Here is a 25,402-nt window from a genome sequence, read left to right as displayed (position 1 = left end):
GGTACTGGAAAATATAATTAAGAATAGAATAGAATGGTTTGTAGAACACAACAGCATTTTATCGCAGTATCAAATAGGGTTCCGCAAGGAACTTGGTTGCAATCATGCACATATACTACTATCACATATAGTACTTAATGCATTTACTGATAAGAAGGTGGTATTAACTGTTTTTCTTGATCTAAAAGCTGCATATGATAATGTAGATATATATCTGCTATATAAAAAATGACCGAATTAAATATTCCTAGAGCATATAATAATTTAATATTTGAATTTTTGAATAATAGAATAATCTATGTGAGAGATAAGAAGAATGAAATATTTGGACCCAAATATTTCATTCATTACATTACAAATATTTATTACAGATAAAGGTTTGGCTCAAGAGTCACCTCTGAGCCCACTTTTATTTAATGTGTACACTAAATCATTACATGATATTATACCAAGCGAATTCAAGTTAATACAATACGCTGATGACCTAGCTCTTGTAATAACTGGTAAAAACATAAATAATCTTATTAGAATTGCTAATAATTGCCTTAGAGACATTATTATTTGGCTAGCTGAAAATAAGCTTCCTTTATCAATAGACAAAACATCAGCAATGATATTTAGTAATATGAGAAGCACAATAAATGACATACCTTTAACAATAGATGGACCGACCATTCCTATCAAAAACTCTATTAAATTTTTATTTAATTCTAAACTGGACAGAAAACATTAAAAATATTGAAACGAAAGCTCAAAAAGGAATGAATATAATGAGAGCATTACGTGGCACATGTTGAGGAGCAGAGCCTATTTCACTTCTGTTAATTTATAAAGGTATTATAAGATCACACCTTGATTACTCATGTACAGTACTAAAACCCTGCAGTAAAGCCAACCTCGTAACATTAGACAAAATCCAATTTAAAGCTTTGAGGATTATCACAGGTTGTATGAGATCTACTCCTATTAATGCCTTATTAGCTGAGAGTGGAGAAACATCATTAGAAATCAGACGAAAAATCCTGTCTGCTAAATTTTATCTTAAAATCTCAGCTGATATAGAAAACCCATTGAATGAAATATTGTCTGAGCTAGAGTTCAAAATCAATAATCAGATAGGAATGTGGGAATTAAAAGAGACACCATATCTTCTTTACATTAAAAGTAAATTTGATCAAGATCTTAAACAATTATTTAAAGATAGTATTAAGTCCTGTTACCAGATTGAGCTAAAATATCAAATAAAAAGAATAAAAACAATATTCCAAAACAAAACAAAAACAAAAAAGGAGAAACATATCGTAATCAACAATTTCTTAATGAATTCTCAACCATCTATGAAGAATTCACTTGGATATTTACAGATGGGTCATTTGAACCCAACTCAAGGACAGTAGGGTTTGGAGTTCACATTCCATCAATAAATTATAACTATGCATCTAGACTACATGAGCACATACAAATATGCACTGCTGAAATTCTTGCCATTAATAAGGCAGTAGGAGTTTGCTTAGAAAAAAATATTAAAAAAGCAATAATATTCTCTGATGCAAAAAGTGCAATCCAAAAATTACTAAGTACCTGTTGGGGAACAAATAACCACATTGTAAATTCAACTAAAAGATTAATATTCATAATATCATTAATGACATATAGAATTATTTTAGAATATCCACTATAAATTGTCCAAAATAGTTAAAGGGAATATGGTTATTTCCAGAATGTCTGTGAGGAGAATTCTCTTCTATAATTGAAATGAAAATATATACATGAGCTGGCCACGTACCTAAGAGGTAGAGGCCATAAAACGAAAGAAGAAGAAGAAGTTATTATACTAGAAGTACTACATGTGGTATACATTCATACAATGTATACCACATGTAGTACTTATAAAAACTATGATTCCATAATAAGACCAATTGAATCAAACAAACATAAAGCTCAACATTTATAGATGCACTAGAAGTGTCAAAACCTAAAATTATTTATTCAATATATATATATATATATATATATATATATATATATATATATATATATATATATATATTATACCAACCTTAGTTCTGGAAATTTTTTACTACTGTAAGGAAAGCTGTGATCGTCTACTATATGCCAATGAAACACATTCATTTTGTTGTATGACATTGCGGTAATTGTAAGCAAAATACTTTCCAGTGGGAGGAAGTGCCGTGATGTATCTAAAAGAAGTCCACGATGAGAGAATCTAGGAATGTCTTCCACAAAAGTTCTGTTAATTCTCAGCTAAAAAATAAATTTAATTATTTAATTATCTTTCTCAAAATAGACATTTTTCAAATCTCATGTCTAAACACAAAAAAAGCATTTTTCACTAGAGCGTTCCAGTTTTTACAATTAATTTTTTATTGCTTACTACCGTTTATGCCACACTAGAAATAATTTGCATTAATAAAATTATCTACTCGTTAAAGTATTCCTAACAAATAGCCAGGTTATTGACAAAATCCAGAGAAATATGCAGATATACCAGTATGATTTTAAAATGTGATTACTTTTTGCATTTAAATCACAGTGACAGCAGTATAAGGAACCTATTTACGCGAGGGAAAAAAATGTAAAATGACGTTATAAATAAGAAATTTGCTTCCCAATTTTTTTAAACATCGTCATGGATTTTTTTAAGTTATAAGAATTATTAATTTTAATTTCGACACCCCCATCAAACAAGATTGTCATTTATTTTTAGCGATTTTACAGGAAAGGTAAAAAAACGAAAACATGTATTTTTAAAATTTTTTAGCGAAAGGACTAGACACATTTATGTCAATGCGATATAATATTGAGAACATAATGAACGATTATTGCATTTTGTAATTTTAATAACTACTAAAAATCTTGTGTTTAATTGAAATACCACCTTGAGATTTACAGTGACTCTTCGTAGGAAAAGGTTGTAACTCTCTGTTAATTATCTTTCCCGTTTTTTATTTTTAAGTTATTGATAATGTAAATGGGAGAAAATAAGTTTTTATGGTATTATGTAATAATAAATTTTACAATAACAATAATATTCTACCAATACGAACAAAACATATTGGTAGAAAATATCTCAATTTTTTATTCGGAATCTAATTCTTGAATATTTTTCGTTTCATCCAATTTTAATTGTTTATAGTAACCGTGATATATTTCGTTTATGGCACTTGGCTGTTCAAATCCTTAAATTTTTGTCTCTTAATAGTGCGAGATATTCAGAATAGGCAAGAGGTATATTTATATGTATATCTTGAATGAAACTGAACAATGGCAATCCGCAAGGATCAGTGCTGGCCCCCATAATCTTAAGCCGTTGTATAGCAGACATATGTCCAAAACCACATCAAAGAATTTCGGATATGCAAGGCCGCTTGGTACGAACTATCAATAACTGGAGACTACTGACCGAATGTTAAAAAACGACCTTGGTAAACTCTAAAGGATAATTTCGCCACTGGAGATTGTAGCCCAAAGTCGCCAAGAAGGAAGTATCGTGCTTTCAACAACAGACTGGGCAACTATTAACAATTTAAAATCCTTTTTGAAGACACGCTCAAAACCGACGGTGTGACACTCGATAGAACGCTAAGCTTTAAAGAACATCTTAGAAAACTTAGAACCCAAAATAATATTCTGCAAAAGTCATGCAGCACCAAATGGGGTCCCCAGTGACTGCACTTAGATTGGCAGCATTGCGTCTCACAAAAAAGCTCTTTAATAGTCAGTTTTGCTTAATAGTTAACTTATGAAGTTTTGAAATTTGTGAAAAAAATGGGGATGCGGCTCCCAATTCTACTCAAAGAAATATAAGACAGGGTTTAATGATTTTGAGTGACATTTGAAAATATACAAATTGACTGTTTGTATTAATATTTAATTCGTTTTTTTTTATTCAAACTTGTTTTTAACTACAACAGAATTTCCAACAGAAGTAAAATTAAGGAACTTCGGAACAATTTTGTAATTCATAGAGGTTTTACATAAATATTTATAAATTAATTTATTATTAAAGATATATTTTATTAAAAATAATTACTATTTAATTAAATACTTAAACGAAATAACTTACCGACAATCCCTTATCGCCTATATATACCATTTGCGAAAATGATTCTAGACCTCTGAGAATTCCCCAAATTGAGGATGAGTTAATCAGCTTTTCATGTTCAGACACCCTAATTGTATCTAAAAGACAATACATTTTAAAAAAATACACAAAAAGGTTGAGTTTATTGGAAAATACATTCGTATAGGTCGACATAATTACATTTATTATGAGAATACATAGGCAGTTAAAGAAAGTTTAAATAGGCAGTGTAAGTCCACTTCAAACTTATGCAAAAATTGTGGCAACAATCACGAAGACAATTCCCGATGTAGTCTCAATATTGTCTTCACTGTAATACAAATGATCATAGGTCTCTAATGAAACAATGCCCAGCTTGTCAACACCAATTTAATATAAAAAAATGGCGATTGAGAATACTACATGTAAAGAAGCTGAATATAGCAAAAAATCCATCTTATGCCAAAATCACGACACGTCATAATAAATTATCTGTGACGACCGGTCAGGGCAAAATTTCTGGCTTTCCTGGTATTGTGTCGATCAATTCGTTTTGTATTAATTTGTTTTGATTTTTCAAAGTAATACTGTAATAAGTTATCGCTGCCATAAATAGTTAAATGGTTTTTTGATATATTTGTTGTAAGTTTTTTCTTTTATAAAATTAAACTGTAAACAAATTCAGATAAATCAACATAAAAAATGTGCATGGGAGCAACTTTAAGTACTGATAAATCTGATATTGTAAATTATATTTTGCAAAATGGGTTTTCATCTATTCCATACCAAGAACAAATTGATATTAAAAATAAGGGGCGTCCCTTACCTAAAATGACCCGGCTTATAAATATTAATGTGAGGGGTAAGGGAAGTAATAGATTATTTTCGAATAATTGGTACAATAAGTACTCATGGGTTACCAAGAGTGATATAAAAAACAAACTTTTCTGTTGGCCAAAAAAAAAAAAACATCATGGATCAACTTTGTAAATACTATCAATAACAATACACCGCTCAATAAAATATGGACATTTGTTAATAGCATGGCTAATAAAAACTATCATTCAAAAATACAACCAATTCCAGCGAGTGATTCTGCATAAAAAAATAATTATAGTTTAGTATAAAACATATTATGTCCAAAATAGCTTCCTTTTTCGAGATATAATTTCGAGATAAAATAGTACGAAACTGAGATATTTCTAATTGGAAATCTTTTTAAATTCTTCGTTTAATTTGTGGGAAAAATGTTTCTTGTTGTTTTTTTTATATATGGTGCCGTTTTTATATAAAAAAATAAAATAAAACGTCATAATGCATATTTTCTTGTCTTTATAGCGAAGCAATGAAGCAGTAAAAAGCCCAACACCAACCAAGTTTTTGCAGTTGGATGGATTTTAATGAAACTTATTGCATTCGATTCCTAAGAGTGTCAAGAAATTTTGTAAAAAAAAAATGATAATGTGGAAATGAAAATTACGATGGTGTCCGATGCATCTGTTGTACCTATGTCTCGTTTCAGGGAGTTTTGTGAAAATTCGATATAAAATTACTGCAACCCTGCAGTACCTGGTGGACAGGATCGGCCTTGCCTCCTAGAGTTTTGCGGAAATTCGATACACAATCAATTTCCAATGCACTCAAAGGACTTACTTCATATACAAACTTCATATGCAAACTTCATATGCAAACTCAAGGGACGTGGCTCATCTTGGGGAGCACTCGGATACCATCGCCGACATGATATTAGTGTTCAGCGAACCCAAAATCCTAGTGTAACAAGTTTACACTGATTTTGCATCTAATTTACCCAAAACTTCAGAAACCGAAATCGTCTTAGGTACCATATACCTCGCACACCATTGTCGATATGGAATTAGTGTTCAGCAAGCCCAAAACGCTGAGTAGCGGGTTTCCACTAATTTTGTATCGAATTTTTGCAAAACTATTCAGCGAATCCAAAAACCACCGAGAAACGAGTTTATACTGATTTTGTACCGAATTTCTACAAAACTTCAGTAGACAAGGCCCGTCCTGTGCAGCAGGTACCTGGAACACCATCGCCGATATGATATTAGTGTTCAACGACCCCAAAATCCCCGACTGACGAATTTACACTGATTTTGTATCTAACTTGTACAAAACTCCAGGAGCCGAGGTCGTCTTGTGTTCCAAGTGCCTCGCACACTATCGCCGACATAATATTATTGTTCAGCGACCTCAAACCCCTAAGTAACGAGTTTTCACTGATTTTGTATTGAATTTTCACAAAACTCAAGGAGAGGAGGCCCGGCCGTCCTAGACACCAAGTGCATTGTGCACCATTACCAATATGATAGTGTTCAGTGAACCCAAAAACCACCGATTAACAAGTTTGTACTGATTTTGTATTGAATTTCCATAAAACTTTAGTAGATGAGGCTCGTCCTGGGCACCAGGCGCCTTACACACTGTCGCCGACATATTAGAGTAACGAATTTGTACTGATTTTCTCTAAGATTTTCACAAAACGAGGCCCGTTCTGTGCACCAGGTGCCTCGCATACTATCGCCGACATGATATTAGTGTTAAGCAACACAAAATCACTGAGTAACGAGTTTGCACTAATTTGTATCGAATTTGCACACTTATAGATCATTGTTGTTATGATATTTGTGTTCGGTGACCCCAAAAACTCATAATTAGTAGTATTGAATTGATTTTCGTCAATTGTTTTCGAATTACATATTTATCATTTTTTATCACTTCAAAATGCATTTTGGCAAATACATTTTCCTTGTTTAATATTAAAATTTTTATGTCCATATCATCATTTTTATTCACTAAATTTTCTGACGCTCTTACGAATTAAATGCAACAAGTTTCATTGAGATCCATTCAACTGCAAAAATTTGGTGGATTTATTGCTTTATTGCCTCGCCTATTAATTCATTCTTAATAAGTATCTAATACAATAACATTAAACGAGAACAATAACAGAAAGGACCACTAATAAAATTTTAAATAGGCCCAAAGTTACAAAAAATGTTCAAAATGACTTTCCTAAAACGTGGTACAAAATTCAACTCTTAGAATCATGAAATGTGCTTCTTGGAGCTGATATTTATTTTAATTTAGTAAGTCTAACGTTATCATTATGGGACCTAGTTCCCCCTCGCTGGTTAAAAATTATCTATGCTATTTGATTTTAGGTTCGATACGTAGAAGTCGCTTAAACTTTTCCTCAAACCAAAATACTGTTTCTCATTCTTTTTTACAACTTCTGATGTTTAATTCCAAAGGGAAGATGAGTTGACCTTTGACTGACTTTGATGATTTTCTGGGAATTAGAAATTATTCCATTATCAAAAAATCATTGTTTTAGTGAAGAATTTGCAGAACAAATATTCCAAAATACCACTCGTATTTTACCATCGGACCGTTACCAGGTCAATAAGCCATTTCTTGCAAAAAAACCCACAAAATTGGGTCAGTCTTTTTGCTGACACACCAATGTTTTTCTCTTGAAGGAAAAATTTAATTCTGTCCATATTTTATTTCAGAACTATATTATTTTTTATCTGTAGTATCTCAATTTTTCTTCTACGAAATTTATTTGAATATAAATGACCCCCCAGGTAAAATACTAGGACTAAAATGGAATTCTCTGTTTAACCACTTACACATTCGTACCGCTAATATTCAAGAATCTGTTGTTTTAACTAAACGCAGTATCTTCTCTTTCATTTCTGCTGTGTTTGACCCTCTGGGTGTGATCAATCTAATATAGGGAAAAATTATGAAAACACTATAGCAATCCTGAATATGCTGGAACACGCCCTTTTTCGACACTCCTACCTTAGAAAGTTGGAAAAAATTTCTTTCGTTTTTATCTGAAATTTCCAATATGTCCATATCTAAATATCTCATTTCATTAAAAACGTGTTTTTACTATTCGTGATAATAGTAGGAATACTATTACACTTTCTTTCACCAAAATTACCTCGAAGTTAATTTCTAACAGATTTTGACATTGGGGTAGTCTCTGGGAGGCAGCTGTAAACAGTGCTAAATCTCATTTAACCAAATTGTTCGGTAATACTTGTCTTCATTTTAAAGAACTATCTACTTTCTTAGTGCAAATTAAAACCATTTTAAATTTTCCTCCCTTGTATCCTCTTTCTAATGATTCCAATGATTCTGATTGGAACTTTTCTTACTTCTTACCCAGAAAGGGATCTCTTTACTACCCCTACTAATCGACTTTCTGATTGAAAAGTGTGTTCCAAACACGACGACGTTAATAGTGTCGAGTGAGCCTTGGACATTTTAAATCATTAAAGGCAGTTGGTGATAATTTAAAAAGGAAGGTGGTGTATGATTATCAATAAAATTTCCAGGAGTTTTCCGTGTAGATGGATTGTTGGATAAGCGCGGTTTGTTTTATTTAGAAGATTTGGGATTTGTGAATGGATTTTGAAATAAAAGTGCTGTATCTGTAGAAAAAGAAATGATTCACCAAAACTGCATTTTATGGAGGTACTTGCGTTAGCGGAAGAATTATCAGAGTTTTTACTTAAATTCTGTGGCTTCATTACATTTGAAAGTACTTGAGGAAACTCATAAGTAGTGACAGAAGTCGAGCTTGAAGTTTTATTTGTAAGATTGGCTGAAATAGTTGTTTTATAAAAATGTGGTAATGTACCAACTTTATAAGAGTTTTCTGCAATTTTATCTAATGGAAGAGCAGTTAATAGGTTGTAGGATATTGCTTTCAAAGTTTCTGCAAACAGTGTTGTCGCCGAATGAGGTTAATTGAAAGTTTGAAAGTTTGGATATAACTAGAAATGTCAGTAGTTTCTTGGTTATAGAGATTTATAGGCGAGCTTACAGTTGGAGCATTACTGGGATTCATCGGACACTGGCTAGCGATATGGCCCGAAGCTTTGCATCTGTCCAGTTGCTGATAACAAAGGCATGCACACCTCAATACACCTCGTATCGATACGAAATTTTAAGGTTATTTAAATTATAAATAGAAAATAATTTGATTTGTGGCCAAATAATTATATATAGATGACTTGCAATTTATCAGCTAATTATTACAGTATAACTTAACTAAACACTATTCTTAAATACCACCGTAAATTGCAAATTCTTTAGGACCGAAAAGAAAAACATTGTTTACTACTGCATCGCCAGGGACGGCCTTCTTTATCGGTTTTGAAATCTAGATATACACAACATATCGTGGATACAGGATTTGATAAATTTTCAATACCTCTCAGAATTATGGGTTGATCTTCGTAACATAAGACATAACATAAGTCAGCTTGGATAGAATGAGCATTTCTCGACAACGCCAGTTGATTGTGAGTGCTTTGGTTGTGTAAAGAAAGTGTTTGGACTTCGTTATTCATTACAGATGTATTAGGTGCTTTAGAATTATTAGGAATATTATTATATCTCTGGGAATTGTTATACTGAGGCTTTTTGCATTTTCCTTGGATGTGACCTTTTTTTACAAAATTTGCACAATTTATAAAAAGAGGACAGATTAGAAGATTTTTATTAAAATTTTGAATGAAGTGTTCTTTTTGAATTAAATTTTTATTTTGTCGGCAATTATACGAAAGGTAACCAGGTTTGAGGCATATATTGCATGTTTTTGCGAAAGAAATTGATACTTTTTTACAAATCTCTGCTTGCAATTTAATTTTTAGCTCCTCAGCTAGAGCAAGAAAGGTACAATTGCACTATTACATTAAATACATATTTAGTGTAATTCATGCCACACATTTAGAACTAACGACGTTACTGATTTGTCGTACTTCTACTAAAATTGCACTATTACATTAAATACATATCTTTTGACGGGAAAAAAAAATCTTTGGATAATAGTCAGATGAACGCAGTAGATACCAAATTTTTATCTATAACGCCCTAGTACTATGCTCAGTTTTTACACAAAACTAAAGGGCTATATTAAATTCTTGAAGTCAGTAATAATTATCAGAACAAGCTGAATTTTACTGAAAATGTTAGTTTTGGGACCAAAAAAGATGCCAAAAAGTTTATTACTCCTACCGTCCGGCTACCCTCTATAACTTCTCCTCGTAGGAAGGAAAACAGAAAAAATTGATTTACCAATAATCTGTACGCCCTAGACAAAATGGTTTAAATAAAAAATGTAGCTAAGATAATATTGGGGAAAAATGTTTTTAGCACTTTTCGTGTAAAATAAACTGTTCTCTCTCGATGATAAAGTATTCTATTGATAAAAATTAAAATGTGTTTTATCGATACTAGTAATAGATTTAGGATAGGATTTTGTACGAAACAATGACTAATGAAAAAATGAGCGAAAATTGTAAGATTGGCGAATGGATTTAGTGTCCGCAGTCATATAAACAAAAACAAACAACAACAACAACAAAGGTGAAAAGTGCAACGTACGAGCTTTTTGTTTTTTTTTTGTTAAATAAATAATTGTTGCGCGATTTTTGTCATTTTTTACGATTATTATGAAATTATTTATTACTTATTAAAATTTATTACTTTCATTAAATGCTCCAGTAAAATTTTCATTGCTAGAGCCTAATCTTTAAAACGTATATTATGAAATTTCGATTTTGAGTTTTAGCAACAAATATGAGGCATTTGAAAAATGCCTAATAAACGCTGAATTATTTAAACGTTCACGTTCCAAACTATAGCAGGTCACGGGAAAGGCTTCCACGAAGACGGCATTAGATAGAATTTGTTGCTGAAGTTGTGTAGTATTAAAAAACGTTCTTATGCAATTGAAAATAAGAAGTTTTAAACATTCTAGATTGTTTGTAATTCAATATTAATGATTTAAACATTCTTAGAATGTTTGTGGGGTGTGTGGGGTGTAGAGTTGTGTTATAGAGGTAGCACCTTTTATCGGAACGACCACATCGAGCGTCATAGACGGGAGATGGTTTTTGATAACTGGTCCTCATAAGACAGCTAACTCTCATTTATGGCTCCACGTGCCACACCCCGGGCAACTGAATTGGTCTGCAGGCTAAACTAAGTGAGGGTAGCCAGATATGGCGAAAATTTTACCGAGCGATTGCCGGTATAAGCAATCCCACACTTACTGACCAACGACTTCGGGCGGATGAGTTGGTAAGTGGTAGGGCACCCTTTTGTCCTGGAGTTGAGAAATCGGCTTCGAAGGCGGAGGAACTATCAAGTAGTCAACGGCATAAGGATACGGAAGGGAACGGAAAACCACTGTATTAAAGGTCTCAAATGACATTCCTAGAAAATCATAACGGCGTTTGCAGAAACCCAAAGACACCTTACTGATCATGGCAGTCGGAAACCAAGATCCGGCCAGAGAGGTACACTTGAAGAATATGAGGCCTCTCAGGTCGTTATCAAGCGAAACCCTCATAATCAGAAGGAAACCAAGAAAAGCATTGGTTTAGAGAAAATAGAAAAAGGACGAACCCTAAGACTGGCCACGTGGAACGTGAAGAGTTTATATCAACCAGGTAAGCTGGACAACCTAATAGCTGAAATGGATCGCCTTAAGATAAATATATTCGGTATCAGCGATGTTCAATGGCCCGATTCAGGAAAACTAGCCACAAACAACGGCATGATGTATTACGTTGGTAACAATGATCCAAGACATCGATATGGAGTTGCCATTCTTGTAGACAAAGCGACAAATAAATCAGTAGTTGGTTTGACTTCCTACTCAGAGAGATTGATGATGATTCAATTGCAGACATTCTCTAAAAAGATAAACATTGTACAAATATATGCACCAACTGCCGACAAAGATGAGACCGAGATAGAGAGGTTCTACACGCAATTGAACGAAATCATAAGATCCACAAAAAAAGATGATATCGTCGGTATACTACGAAAACCAGGTAAATGACAAATTTTAAAATATTGAGTTAAGTATACCAAAATTCTCAGCTTTTTCTGCTCTACATACAGGTAAAACCCAATAAATGATACGACTTACCATTCAGCAGATAATTTGTGTAATAAAAAAATAAGTTACACCTAATTAACTTTTCATTTTCAAACAAAACAATATATCGCTACTTACTTCCATAAAATTAAAGTTCTGTTGCATGTAAAACAAAGTAAGCCCACATATATTATTATGCCGGACAACAATATATTTCTACTACTGCAAACCATATTCAGTAAAAAGGTGATAAGTGTCTTTAATACATTTTACGTGTATGATTTATTAAAATTTCTCTTTCATATCGACTAGTGAAAACCTTTAAGTACACTTACCTCATTTTACCTGAAAACGGGTTGAGTTAAAATTTAGAAATGGTTACTAAGCTAAACCCATAAATGATCTTTATAACACATACACAGATAGAATAACTGAAGACAGCAGTTCAATTCTTGATGATTCTGAAAACAATATAGTCTCAATGATGGAATCCATTTTTGATAGTGACTTTTCAGATGTAGACCCCACATATCAGCCAAGTGAAGAGGGATCGCTCTCTCTAGGAAGTCTATATGATTTACACACGTTGATAGCCTAAATGATAAGAAAAAAGATACTGAAATAGGTGCACCCACGAACAATTTAGTATCAACTGAAATAGCTAGTTGGATATTAAATCTACTTTTTGACAAAGTATGGAAAGACGTACGTCCACTAAAACGTTGGAGAAAAGCTAACCCCAAAGATTGGGTAATAAATGTTGCAAAAAGGAGGCGTGCTGAGGGTTTGACTTATAAGATAAAAAAAAGACCTTAGACCAGCAATGCCAAAACCAGTTAATTGTTCAGAGTGCTTTTACAAATGTGCCAGTTATTTCAGCGAAGATTACAGACAAGGACTATGTCGTGTTTATTGACAGTTAGAATATATAGGCCAGAAACATTTTCTTATTGCACGTATTAAAACGGAGCCACCAAAGAGAGTCGTTGCAGTTCGTTGAAGTTTAAAAAACCACGTGCATTTTCCAAAAAGTGTTACTTTTCTTTGAATGGTCAAGACATACAGGTATGTGAGAAATTTCATTGTAAGACACTTTGTATATCAGCGTCGGTAATACAAGATGTACGAAAAACTGATATTTTAGGCTGTTATGCAGATACGGATAAAAGAGGCAAGCATACACCGCCAAATAAAACCCGAAAAATCGTGAAGGCTCATATTGTCTTTTCCAACCATGGGTACACATTATATTCGTTATATTAAGTTCAAAGCGTAGATATTTGGACAAAAATTTAAGTATAAGAAAAATGTACTAACTTTTTATAAATCACTATGAGCAAAAGAAACTGGAAGGTGTTAGTGAAATTACATATCGAAGAATATTTTCTAACGACTATAATTTAAGCTTTTTTGTTACTAAAAAAGATCAATGTTTATTTTGTTATTTTGTAATAAATATGATAGGGCTAATCCAACTGACAAATCGGATTTAGAAGACAGTTACAGAGAACATCAGAAAAGAAAAGAAGATGAACAACGGGATTTTGTTTCAGTTACTTTCGATCTACAGGCCGTACTACAGATTCCAAGTGGATTGACTGAAAACTATATTATTCTCGAAAATTATGTGTCTACAATTTGTGTGTATATGAAGCCGCATTACCAAATGCAGCTTACTGTTTTGACTGGTCAGAAATTAACGGTAGACAAGGAAGTTCTGAAATAGAAAGCATTATACTCAACTACTTATCAAAATGTGTTCCAGCATATGTAAGTGAAATAAGTTTATTTTCTGATACCTGCAGAGGACAGAATCCGTTTAAATATTATTGAACACACATTTTTAGAGTCTGGACATTCCTATACGGAAGTTGACTATATGCAGAGTAGTGACGAAACCGCTAAAAAACACAGATCTATCTATGGGATACCAGATTACTTGTCTGTTTTTCAAAATGCAAGAGGAAATAAAAATATCAAGGTTGATGATAAAAAAGTATGTATACAACCATACAAATGTAAAGAATTTAAATACTACGACTTTTATGATTTAAAAAATTTGTCACACACTTTAATTAAAAACCGGACAAAAGACCAAAACGGCGAAAAAATAATGTGGTTGAAGATAAAAAGAATGAGATTCGTCAAAGGAGAGACAAACAGAATCTATTTTAATTATGACATGTAAACAAGCTTCAATTATTTCCTTACTGATACTGCACGGCAGTCAACAAGAAAAAAGCACGCCAAGTTATCAACTAATTCAAGCAATCTTGAAGAACTTAAGCGACTTTATGATGCACATTTGCCAATTAGCATAGCAAAAAAGAGAGATTTGGTACAGCTATGTGATAAGGAAGTGATACCGGAGGAATATCACGGGTGATATCACCTGCTTGCAGTGACGAATCGGACGAGGAAGCCTCATAATAATAATATTGTTATTATTATATTCGAAATAAATTTGATTTTTTCTATAAAACTGCCTGTCACTCATATAAACAATAACTATAACTACACACAGCTGTTAATAAAATTTTCAGGGAAAACCAGTTAGTCATAAATATCGACTAATACCTTAAAACATTGCTATTACCTAGTAAAAGCCTCATATCTCGATCACAAAAGTGGACAATATTATACTTGGTTTATTATATTTGTGTTAAATATGTTATTTGAAGAGTAATTGATTTATTTAGATTTACAGGTAAAACCAGGTAAGTGATAGAATTTCCAACTTAAATTTAGGATTACTCAGATAGGTGTCTCAACTTTTTCAAACTAATGATAGAATATCATTTCAGATATATGTATCTTTCACTAGAATATCTAATATCAAAAACAAGCTGACTGCTTACTTCACAATATAAAACTAAACTTTAAAAACGTTTTTTCTCGATTTCGGTATTCCGACATTTACCTGGTTTTCGCAGTATACCGACGATATATTGTTGGTGATGGGAGATTTCAACGCCAAGGTTGGAAAAGGAAAAGTGGACGGATGTGTGGGGGAATTTGGCTTGGGAGAAAGAAATGAAAGAGGGGACAGACTTGTCGAATTCTGCCAAAGCGAGGAGATGGTAATAATGAATACAAATTTTAAATTACCTAAAAGAAGACTTTATACTTGGAAATCACCTGCGGATTCAGAAGACAACATTGTTCGAAATCAGATAGATTACATTTTAATAAAATCTAGATATAAAAACGCTATAAAGCCTCTGAGAACATACCCCGGAGCTGACATAAATTCAGACCATAATCCATTAGTAGGCGTAATGCAGATAAAATTGAAGATATAAAAGATATTTGTTCCTGTTTCATCGACTTCGAGAAGGCATTCGACAGGGTCCGACATGAAAAACTAATAGAAGTATTGAGAAACAAAGATATAGACAGACGAGACTTACGAACCATTATCAATATGTATTGGAATCAAAAGGCCAATATAAAGATAGAAGAACAAAAGTCCGAAAATATAGATATAAAGAGAGGAGTAAGACAGGGCTGTGTTCTGTCACCATTACTGTTTAACTTGTACAGTGAAGCCATATTCCAGGAAGCGATAGCAGATCTGGGTGATGGAATCTCTGTAAACGGAAGAATAGTAAATAACATAAGATTCGCTGGTGACACCGTTATAATGGCAGACACCCTGGAATCGCAACAAGAATTGGTAAATAGAATTAACGATTATTGCATTAGATACGGACTAAAAGTAAATACGAGAAAAACTAAATTTATGATTGTCTCAAAAACGCAACATGGAAATGAAAGATTAATGATAGAGCAAACCCAAATAGAAAAAGTAGAGACATATAAATATCTGGGAACCTGGGTTGATGAGAAAAATGACCAAAGCAGAGAAATCAAAGTCCGAATTGAAACTGCAAGGTGGGCATTTGTGAAAATGAAGACAATGCTTACCAACAGAGACCTTCAGTTGCATCTCAGATTGAGGGCTCTAAGATGTTACATATTTTCTATCTTACTATACGGAATGGAAGCTTGGATATTGAAGAAACAACACATAAGAAAAATAGAAGCGTTCGAAATGTGGTGTTACAGAAGAATATTAAAAATTCAGTGGGTTCAAAGGATTACCAATGCTGAGGTACTACGACGTCTAAATAAGTAGTTAGAAATTATGAACAGCATAAAAAGAAGAAAACTAGAATATTTGGGTTACATAACCAGAGGAGAAAAATATGAGCTGCTGAGAATTATTATGCAAGGAAGGATCCAAGGAAGAAGAAGCATAGGAAGAAGACGCATCTCCTGGCTGAAGAACCTTAGAGAATGGTTTAACTGTAGTTCACTACAACTTTTCAGAGCAGCAGCCAACAAAGTGACCATAGCCGTTATGATATCCAACCTCCGAGAGGAGATGGAACTTTAAGAAGAAGAAGAATGTTTGTAATAAACGTTCAGCGTTTTTTATGAATATTTGAAATTAGGCTCCAAAAATGAAAATTTCGTAGAGACCGATCAATGAAGTAATAAATTTTTTCTTCAAACGTCAAATAATGATGACATTACTTATCTAACTTGATTCTGTCAAAGTTTGATGTCTCCGCCGGCAGCAGTTTTTTTTTCCCATTTCTTTACGGCGGAGGGAAAAATGTTGTCATGGCAACAATATGAAACATGTCACAAAGCAATAATACAAATGTCATTAACAACAATTAAACATCATTTTTTTTATAGTAATAATAAAAGTACAATTAGTTAATGAGGCATTTTCAAAATTGAAACCGTGCAAAAATGTTCCCGACTCTTGATACGCATTGGTAATTGTTGATGATACTGATGGTCGAGAACAACTTTCAGCAATCATTTTCGATGTTGGCGAATCATGAGGGTTTAAAATTTTTTGAGCATTATCGTTCTTATCGGACTTGAAGGGCCCCAAACGTGCTACTGCATGATTAGCCGCGGACTCAATTTTGTTTAGGTTTTCCATTTTCGCACTAAATTTGCGCTTGCGGTTGCAACAACAATAAGCTGTCTTTAATAATTGCAAACAACTGTCAAACAACTGTAACCAGGGAGACGCAAATCCCACCGACGACTTAATTATTTTAATTTCTAACATCTAGACGACTTTGATGGTTGTCACAGTTAATTTCGAGTAAAAATAGCGTATTAATTGTACTATTTATAGTTGAAAATTGCTACGTTTGAAGAAAAAATAGTATACTTTATTCGGCAAAGAAGCGACTTTTCTTGACTTGCCCTCTATTACGCGCCTCACTTCGTTCGGCGCGTAATATCGGGCGCGTCAAGAAAAGTCATGCTTATCCGCCTCATAAAGTAATATAACTATTATTGACCTCATGAGAATAGTAGGAAATGGCAAAAATCACGCAACGTTTTTTATTTAACACCTTAAAAAAACTGTCTTCATTTGCGACACAATGCAAAAATTGCATATAAAAGCTGTGCTCTTTACCTTTAAAACACATTTTGATTTTTGTCGATATATGACACTCTGATCAGAAGATACTGAGCTTTTATCGTCAAGTTGATACAAATTTTATTCAAAATTGATTTTTGACATTCAAAATCGCCTATTGCTTCAAGCGTGTTTCTGAGAGAACGGTATAGGTACAGCGTTTAGATTCTTGGTAAATCGGTTTTATTATCAGTGGCGCACCCAGGGGTTTGTGGGTTAAACCCCCCCCCCAGGACCCTATTCCGACACTGTTACTCACAAATTTTAAGGACTCAAAATGGAGTTAACATCATAAAAAAATTCGGTGACCAACCAAACCCCCCCCAGAGGCAAATTGTAGGTGCGCTACTGTTTATTATTATTATATATATTTATTGGGAAGCAAGGGGGTAGAGGTAGTAAACTTTTGTAAATATTTTGGGGTCTCAAAATTGACATTCTTAGCAAAATTCAGGTTGCTCATAATATGATCTTTAAAGGTTTAGTCACATTTTTTTCTATCTCTGACGTGTAGAGTACATATTATCACGAAAATCATACTAGTATAATATAAAAAAGAAAAATATTGATGCTATTTTTCTTAAAGCATAATTGGATGCTTAATTAGATTACATCTTTCCTTGCGATGTTACTACATCTACATCTCCTTGCGATGGAACTACATCTTGTTAGAGAGGAGTACTGGTGAATGTATATTAACAATCTTATAATATGTTTCGTTTAAACGCTACTTATATACATGGAATGGTGGATTGATGACATTATGAATGTTTACGTATCACATTAAAAAACACAACAGAACTGAAATACGAGTACATAATGACTAAACGAATAATATTAATCGACTATGTTTGATCTGAATCGGTCTATGACTGAATGAATGATAATAATCGATAAAATAATAATCGAGTTCTGGTCTGTTTACGATTATATAACATCGAGTTGTGAGGCTTTAATTCTCATTATTTAGCTTACAACAATAATCAGTATTGCTGATCGAGCAAGGTTGAATTTTTTGTGCAACTCAGATATTTTGAAATTAACACACTCTGTTATTAATTACGTGTGCTCCAGTTTTTCAATTCAAAACAATTTTAATTAGAACAATAATATTTATGATAATATTATTTATGAATTTTATTATCTCAATATCTCACTACACTAATGAACTGCAATATAGTGGCTAATTTATATTGATAATATATTTTTTTTTAAATAAATAATTAATGACTAAAAATTTACACTTACAAGCTTCCATCATGTTCTCTGATGGATATTCATTTCCATCACATGGCGTATCAAGTCGTACCTCAAGTTTATCAAAAACTCCCAAATATGCTGAATCTTGCAACCACGTTTTCTCTAGTTTATTCTTATGTACCTTTATTTTATTGCTATCTGACACTCCCCCTTTTGTAATAAGGTATTCATAATTTACGATGGCATCTTTAATCAGTGAACATGTGTATCTTGTTGTCTATAAAACAAAAAAGTGGTACAGAAGGCGTTACAGTAGACTAGCGCAAAAGTTTCATATTATGTTTTCGGTATAAATTATACAGATTATATATATATATATATATATATATATATATATATATATATATATATATATATATATATATATATATATATATATATATATATATATATATAAAAAAAGAAGTATTTGTGACTCGTTTGGAAAAAATATATAAATGTTTTTATGGTAATTGGTAATTGGTAAATGGTAATTGGAAATTATTATTGAAAAAACTAAAATCAAATGAATCTTTAATGTAAAAATTGTTGTTTAAATTATAAGCATTAGTTAAGATGTCAGTGAGGAGCTGTGCTATTGCTAAATTAATATAAACATTAAAGGTTATTAACAATATAAAAATAGCAACAAAGAACATCAAAACTATTTCATCTTTATATTCCAAAACTAAATATCCTATAGACAAATTTGAAAAAACGAATGTAGTATACAGCATTAGTTGTACTCAGTGTGAAGCTGACTATGTTGGTGAGACCGGAAGAAATATTTCAAATCGCATTATTTCTCACAAAAGTGATTGCAGAATTAAAAAACCATCTTGTGCTTTGGCAGAGCATGTAATCGATAAAGACCATATTATGGATTTTGATAACATTAAAATGTTATGTAGTGAAAGTAATAAATTCAAAACGGACTTTTTTGGAAATGGTTTGTATTAGCAAAAGTGATAATAATTTAAACAAAAGATTAGAAATTCAAAATCTAAGCAAAATTTATAATTATATTATTTCTTTATAATTTATATATGAAACTTGAAAAATATCACATTTTTATTTAATTTTCCATATATCTGTTACATTTTTTCAGACATCTATCAATGGTGAATAAATCTTCTTCTTTTTTGTTACTAAACAAAAAAGAATTTTTAAACAAAATTTTATTTTTGGCAATATAATTGTCAAAAGTAAAAATTTTAAGTTGGCATTTATGACATTGAGGCTGATTTGTAATTGGTTGCTACTTTAAACTATTTATAAATCCAATTATTTTTGTTAAGAAAAGTTTTCAAAATTATTAAAATTTCAGGGAAGAATTTATTAGATAAGGGCATTTTAGTATTAATTCTTTTTGAAATGTATTTGCAGCAATTTAATTAACCAAACTAATTTTATTTGGTGAGTTAACAAAAAATTTTTTTCTTTCTAGCTTAACTTTTGTCTTTTTTGATATTTTGTCTTTTTTAGCAGCTCTTGATAATAATTGTAAACACAATTGAAAGCTCGAGATAATAAATAGTTAACCAATAGCCCTTTTAATGACTCCAATCCATCCAAAACATTTATATATACATATATATATATATATATATATATATATATATATATATATATATTTAATAAATTATTGTATTTGCTCCTAACGTCACCTGCTAACGTATTAAAGAAGCATACGTTATTTACTTCTGACAGACCTGTGAAATTCAGATGAAATATTAAATCAATAATAAAATAAAAATAAATATCATTTGATAGTAAATTTAATTATTATATAAACTAAATAAGATGTTTAAAGATAATAACTGCATTTATAAAAAATTATTTTATAACGACTAGTGTCATAAAAATTTAAACAGATGATTCAATATTGTTGTTAATTGGATGCCACTTATGACTTTTAAATTTTAACAATAGATATGAATCGAATCTTTTATTGACATATATTCTTTTAATTTTCATATTTTTCATTTAATGTCTGTATTTTGTTAGTTATTTTTATGCAGTTTTTAATTTAAACCTACTTAGAATGAATATATAATGACTAGAAATGAACTGATCGAGAGTAATAAATGGATACAGCTACCCGTGACGCCTTCTCATGATGCTAGTTCCGTGATCACCATTTCAGTTTCGTGATCAGTTTTCTCGTCAGCATTTTTCTACAGAGAAAAAAGTAAGACAACTCCAGTATAAAAGATTCGCTTCAAAAATGTGCTGTTAAAAAAATTTAATAATAAATTATAAGGGCCCGTCGGGTGCTCCGAATTTACTTTAAAATGTTCGATGAGCCAAGGGAAAAATTTTGTATTATATAAAGTAGAGTACCACATCCTGTTTAGATCCAGACGCACTTCTGTACGAGTAAACTTCATCTGATATTCTCAAATTTCGATATCCGCCCTAAATATGCATGCATAGTAGTGTCATAATATTCTATTAAGAATATAAGTTTTTCAATTAACTTTCTCTTAGTTAGTTGAATTTAGTTCTCTTGTGTAAAGGTGTATTCTACCACGGCCAATTTTTCGCAGTGACCAAGATGACAATTCCACTTATGTTTTATAATTATCAGTTGCATCACACCTCATTATGAGCCAGAGCCTTCTTCGGAACAATTCTCCATTCACCCCTGACTCTAGCAACTCTGTTTCATGCTCTAACTTTGCATAGCCAACTAGCCAACTTCTAGGTTGGCTTGATATCTAAATCTCGATCTTCTTCTGGCTCGTTGTCTGATCGACACTCTTTATTCAAAAACTTTTTTGATTGTTGTATCTTCCTCACCCAATTACTTACATGTCCTATCCATCTAAGGTGTGCTACCTTAATGAATTTTACAATTTCAGGTTTCCCAAAACTTCTATACAACTTAAATGCAACTCTTTTGCCACGCCCCTTGCTCTTTTATTCCTCCATATATTCTTCTTAGGATTTTGCGTTTAAAACATTTAAGTAGTTCCCTATGTGTAGTGACAGCATTTCTGCTCCATATATTAGCATTAATCTACGTATGTTTAGTAAAACAAATATATATACTACATTTTGTTGTTCCAATGACACTGAACCACAATTTAATAAAATAAGGAAATGCGATAAATTTATAAGATGAACAATGATTCTATTGGATCTTTGGCAAATCATAGGCTTTCTTGAATTGTTTCCGTTGGTTGAAAGAGCGCTAACGTACGTTGAGCAGATACTCGAGAGAGATTATTAGTGTATCAGATTATCAGTAGAATAATACGAGGTTATATCTACCCCCTCTATCATACCGCCTTTGAAAAACTCTGTCGCAATTACAGAGAAAACATCAGGAATAAACATCATGCTCTTTGCTTTTATCCCTATGCGGGATTGGCTTCCATTATTATATTTCTTTATAACATTCTATCTTGGGTCATATAATATCAATCTCCTATATTTTCAGGTCTTCTTTAATCTTCTTTTTCTACTTCCCCCAGGAACCTGTAGATCAGCAATTCCTTATATTGGGTAATTAACTTCTCGGCGTTAAATATAGCCAAAACCATCTTCATCTATGCTCTCTCATTTTGACATAAATCGGTGCCACCCTCAGACGTCCCCTAATAGAGTCATTCTTAATTTTACCCTTCTTTATCACTTCACTCATCCACTTAAGCATTATTATTTTTGCCACATGCATTGGTTGTTACTTGTTTTTGTTAACTTCCAAATATTCACTTCCATACATCATAGCTGGTAATTTGGCTGTTTTATAGAATTTGCTTGTTGGATTTATTGGAATTTCTCTATCACACAATATATTACTTGCTTCCTTCTATTTCATCTATTCGACCTTAATTCTACTGCATGCATCTTCATCTATTTCTTTAAGATACATAAAAATATTACTTTTCACAATCCTTGTACCATCCAAAGGAATGATTTTATTTGTACTAACACCATCTCTGCTAAACTATTTACCGCTTTATTACAGACTACTATGAGAAACAATAACTGGAAAAATATTGGACTCGACATAAATGGGAAGCTTTTGAATACCTTTATGTTTGTAAACGACATAGTCCTTATTCCAGACTGGGTAGATCATTCCTACCAACTTCTTTAAGACCTTCAGAGCTCTTTTAAATGAATGACCTTAATATTAACTTTTCCAAAACACAATAAATGGCCAACCTTGTAGTGGCCAAAAAAATTTCAAGTATTGGAACACAAATTGAACAAGTGTATAACAGTAGCTAAATATCCCAACCAACTCAATCTTGAAGCTTTTGGGAGGGATATGTAGAAAGAATGAAAAAAGAAAAATCCCAAAAATGTTAATAAATACGGATATGGGTGACAAAAAAAGAGTACGTCGACCCAGAAAGAGATGGTTAGATGAAGCAGAAAAGTACCTTAAAGAGAAAGGTGTAAGAAATTAGAGAGGAAAAACTAGCAGACTCAAAACGGTTAATAATGATGATGATAATTTCTATTTTTAAATAAAGATTCCAAATACTCCGTTTTTGTCCTATTAAATTTTAAAATTTTTCCCCAAGAGTGTAGGGTAAGGACCTTACCTACATTTTAGTTCTGACACCCAGGCTAATGAACATTTCCAAAAATGTTAATGGCTTAAAAATTACAACTAGGAATGTGACGACAACGGTATCTAGGTTATACACAAAAACAAAGGATCCCTTCACAATACAGGAGTCTTCAAACGTTGTTTATTCTATACCTGTACCAATTGTAACAACGTATAGATCGGAGAATCATCTTGCAGTTTAAACAGTAGGGTGATGTCACATCGTAGTGACATAAAAACCAATAAAATAAATACATGTGTACTTACAGAACATGCATTACCTTTGAAACATGAGTTTAAGTTCGAAGGTTACTGTATTTTGTCAAAACAAAAAAACCATTCAAAACGTGTTTTCTTGGAAATATGTTTCATAAAATCTAGTACGTTTTGCATAAATAAAAAGTCTGACATAGATAAACTAAGCAACATTTATTGTTATTTACTGGAAAAACATCAAAAATAAAATAAATATGTACTTATACATATACACTTCACAATACTGCCCTACTAAAAAAGAACCCTATATCTCCAAAATTTGAAAAATTGGGATATTTGCCCCATAAGAATAAATATGATTTATATAACATATTCACATAGAGAAAAACCCGTATTTTGCATTTATAAATATTTTATGAAAGAAAATATTTTCCCCGTCAACGCCAAAAATGACTATTATGCTTAGTATAAACCTGGCATTTAACACTTCGTAGTAAAAATCTGGTATATGCTCAGCAGATACGGGTTTTTAACGTAGGATAAAACGATATGCGAGGTTTTTTCTAAGGAATAGAGCAACACCGCTAATAGTTTCCACCACCAAGTGGAACTATCATTACAGAAAAAGAACAAAGCTTATGATTATCATGATTTCGTCGAGGCCGTTAAAACGTGTAATTTGAATCGTGTGGTGGTGAAAGAAATGGAGGTTTCCGATTTTCTTATCAGGAAAGACTTATCATCACAGTCAAAATTAAAGAAAACAGAGTCACGTATTTACCTTATCACAAAATGTTAAAGTAATTGTGAAGAGAGAGGGAGTAAGATTTTCCGCGTTAAGATTAACGATAGCGAGGAGTTGATAGAGATGGACATTTTGCAGGCCAGAGTGTTAAAACCTGGGAATAAGGACCCCACACCTGTGACGGAACCTTCTGGGATTGCTAAGAAGAGAAAAGAACAAATATTAAAGAACGTAGGTCAAATTAGACCGGCGAACCGCCATCAATTTTGGGAACAATTGCCAACTTCCGATTAATAATAATTTTCATTTTGTATTTTTAAATAAACGTTTTTTGTAAATACTTATGTTCTATTCAACAAATGTTCATGAAAAATATTATTAACATATTTAAATGTTTTGCCTTTTGAGGCAGTTATATAAATTTTAAATAATTACATAGGTAGTTAAAACCAAGCTTAAGACAAATTTGGATAATACGTGGTTTTAGCTAAGTAAACTTGACATAATTCTTTGCTTTGTTAGCCCGTATGTCTCATAACTAATGTCCATATGGTAATTTTGCAATTTTTTTTTGAAAAAAGTTAACTACGAGGCTTCTCACTCTACCCTAAATTATTTTGTGTTATTATTGTACCAAAAGCACAAGGGATTAAACAAAAATCTTTAATCGCGTTTTTCTCAAAACTCGCTATCGTGGAGATACGGGGTTCTTTCTTAATAGGGCAGAATACACCTGTGTGCATAACATGTTGCATACCAATAAGACAGGTTTAAAAATTAAAAATTACCCAGTATGGGCCTCTTGGTTTTTGAAAAGAAATAGAATATTAAGAACACCTAATTACATTTTAGTCTCATTTTTTTTTCTTTCTGTTCTCTATGTATTTTTTTTATGTTTGTGTTATTAATGTTGAGGGTCAAAGCTTATTATAAATAATCTCAATGACTAGTAAGTTGCACTGACGAATTGTGATATTTTGTAAATATTTACATATTCTTTTTATCTATATTACAGCGTCTTGAAAAAGGAATAAAACAATTTCGAAAGCTAGACAAAAAGTCAAAAGAGCCTTTCTTTAACATCTTGGCCAAGCTTCTGACTGCAGCCGTAATATACTGGTTGTTTGTTTATATCGATAGTCACAAATATCCAG

General features: G+C 32.1%; 1 protein-coding gene across 1 annotated transcript in view; it reads right to left on the bottom strand.

Moving 5' to 3' along the window:
* LOC140439706 (beta-hexosaminidase subunit alpha-like) overlaps positions 1 to 25,402 on the bottom strand; it is a 60,815-nt gene that overhangs the window by 33,178 nt on the left and 2,235 nt on the right. Inside the window, exons 2-4 of the mRNA XM_072529796.1 lie at positions 18,727 to 18,955; positions 4,088 to 4,203; positions 2,060 to 2,265 (exon numbers count right to left, since the gene is read on the bottom strand). Coding sequence (XP_072385897.1) covers positions 2,060 to 2,265; positions 4,088 to 4,203; positions 18,727 to 18,955 — 551 coding nt within the window. The remainder of the gene's footprint in view (positions 1 to 2,059; positions 2,266 to 4,087; positions 4,204 to 18,726; positions 18,956 to 25,402) is intronic.

Source organism: Diabrotica undecimpunctata, chromosome 4 (genome assembly GCF_040954645.1).
Source record: "Diabrotica undecimpunctata isolate CICGRU chromosome 4, icDiaUnde3, whole genome shotgun sequence".
Lineage (NCBI taxonomy): Eukaryota > Metazoa > Arthropoda > Insecta > Coleoptera > Chrysomelidae > Diabrotica > Diabrotica undecimpunctata.
This window is presented reverse-complemented; position numbering and strand designations above follow the sequence as displayed.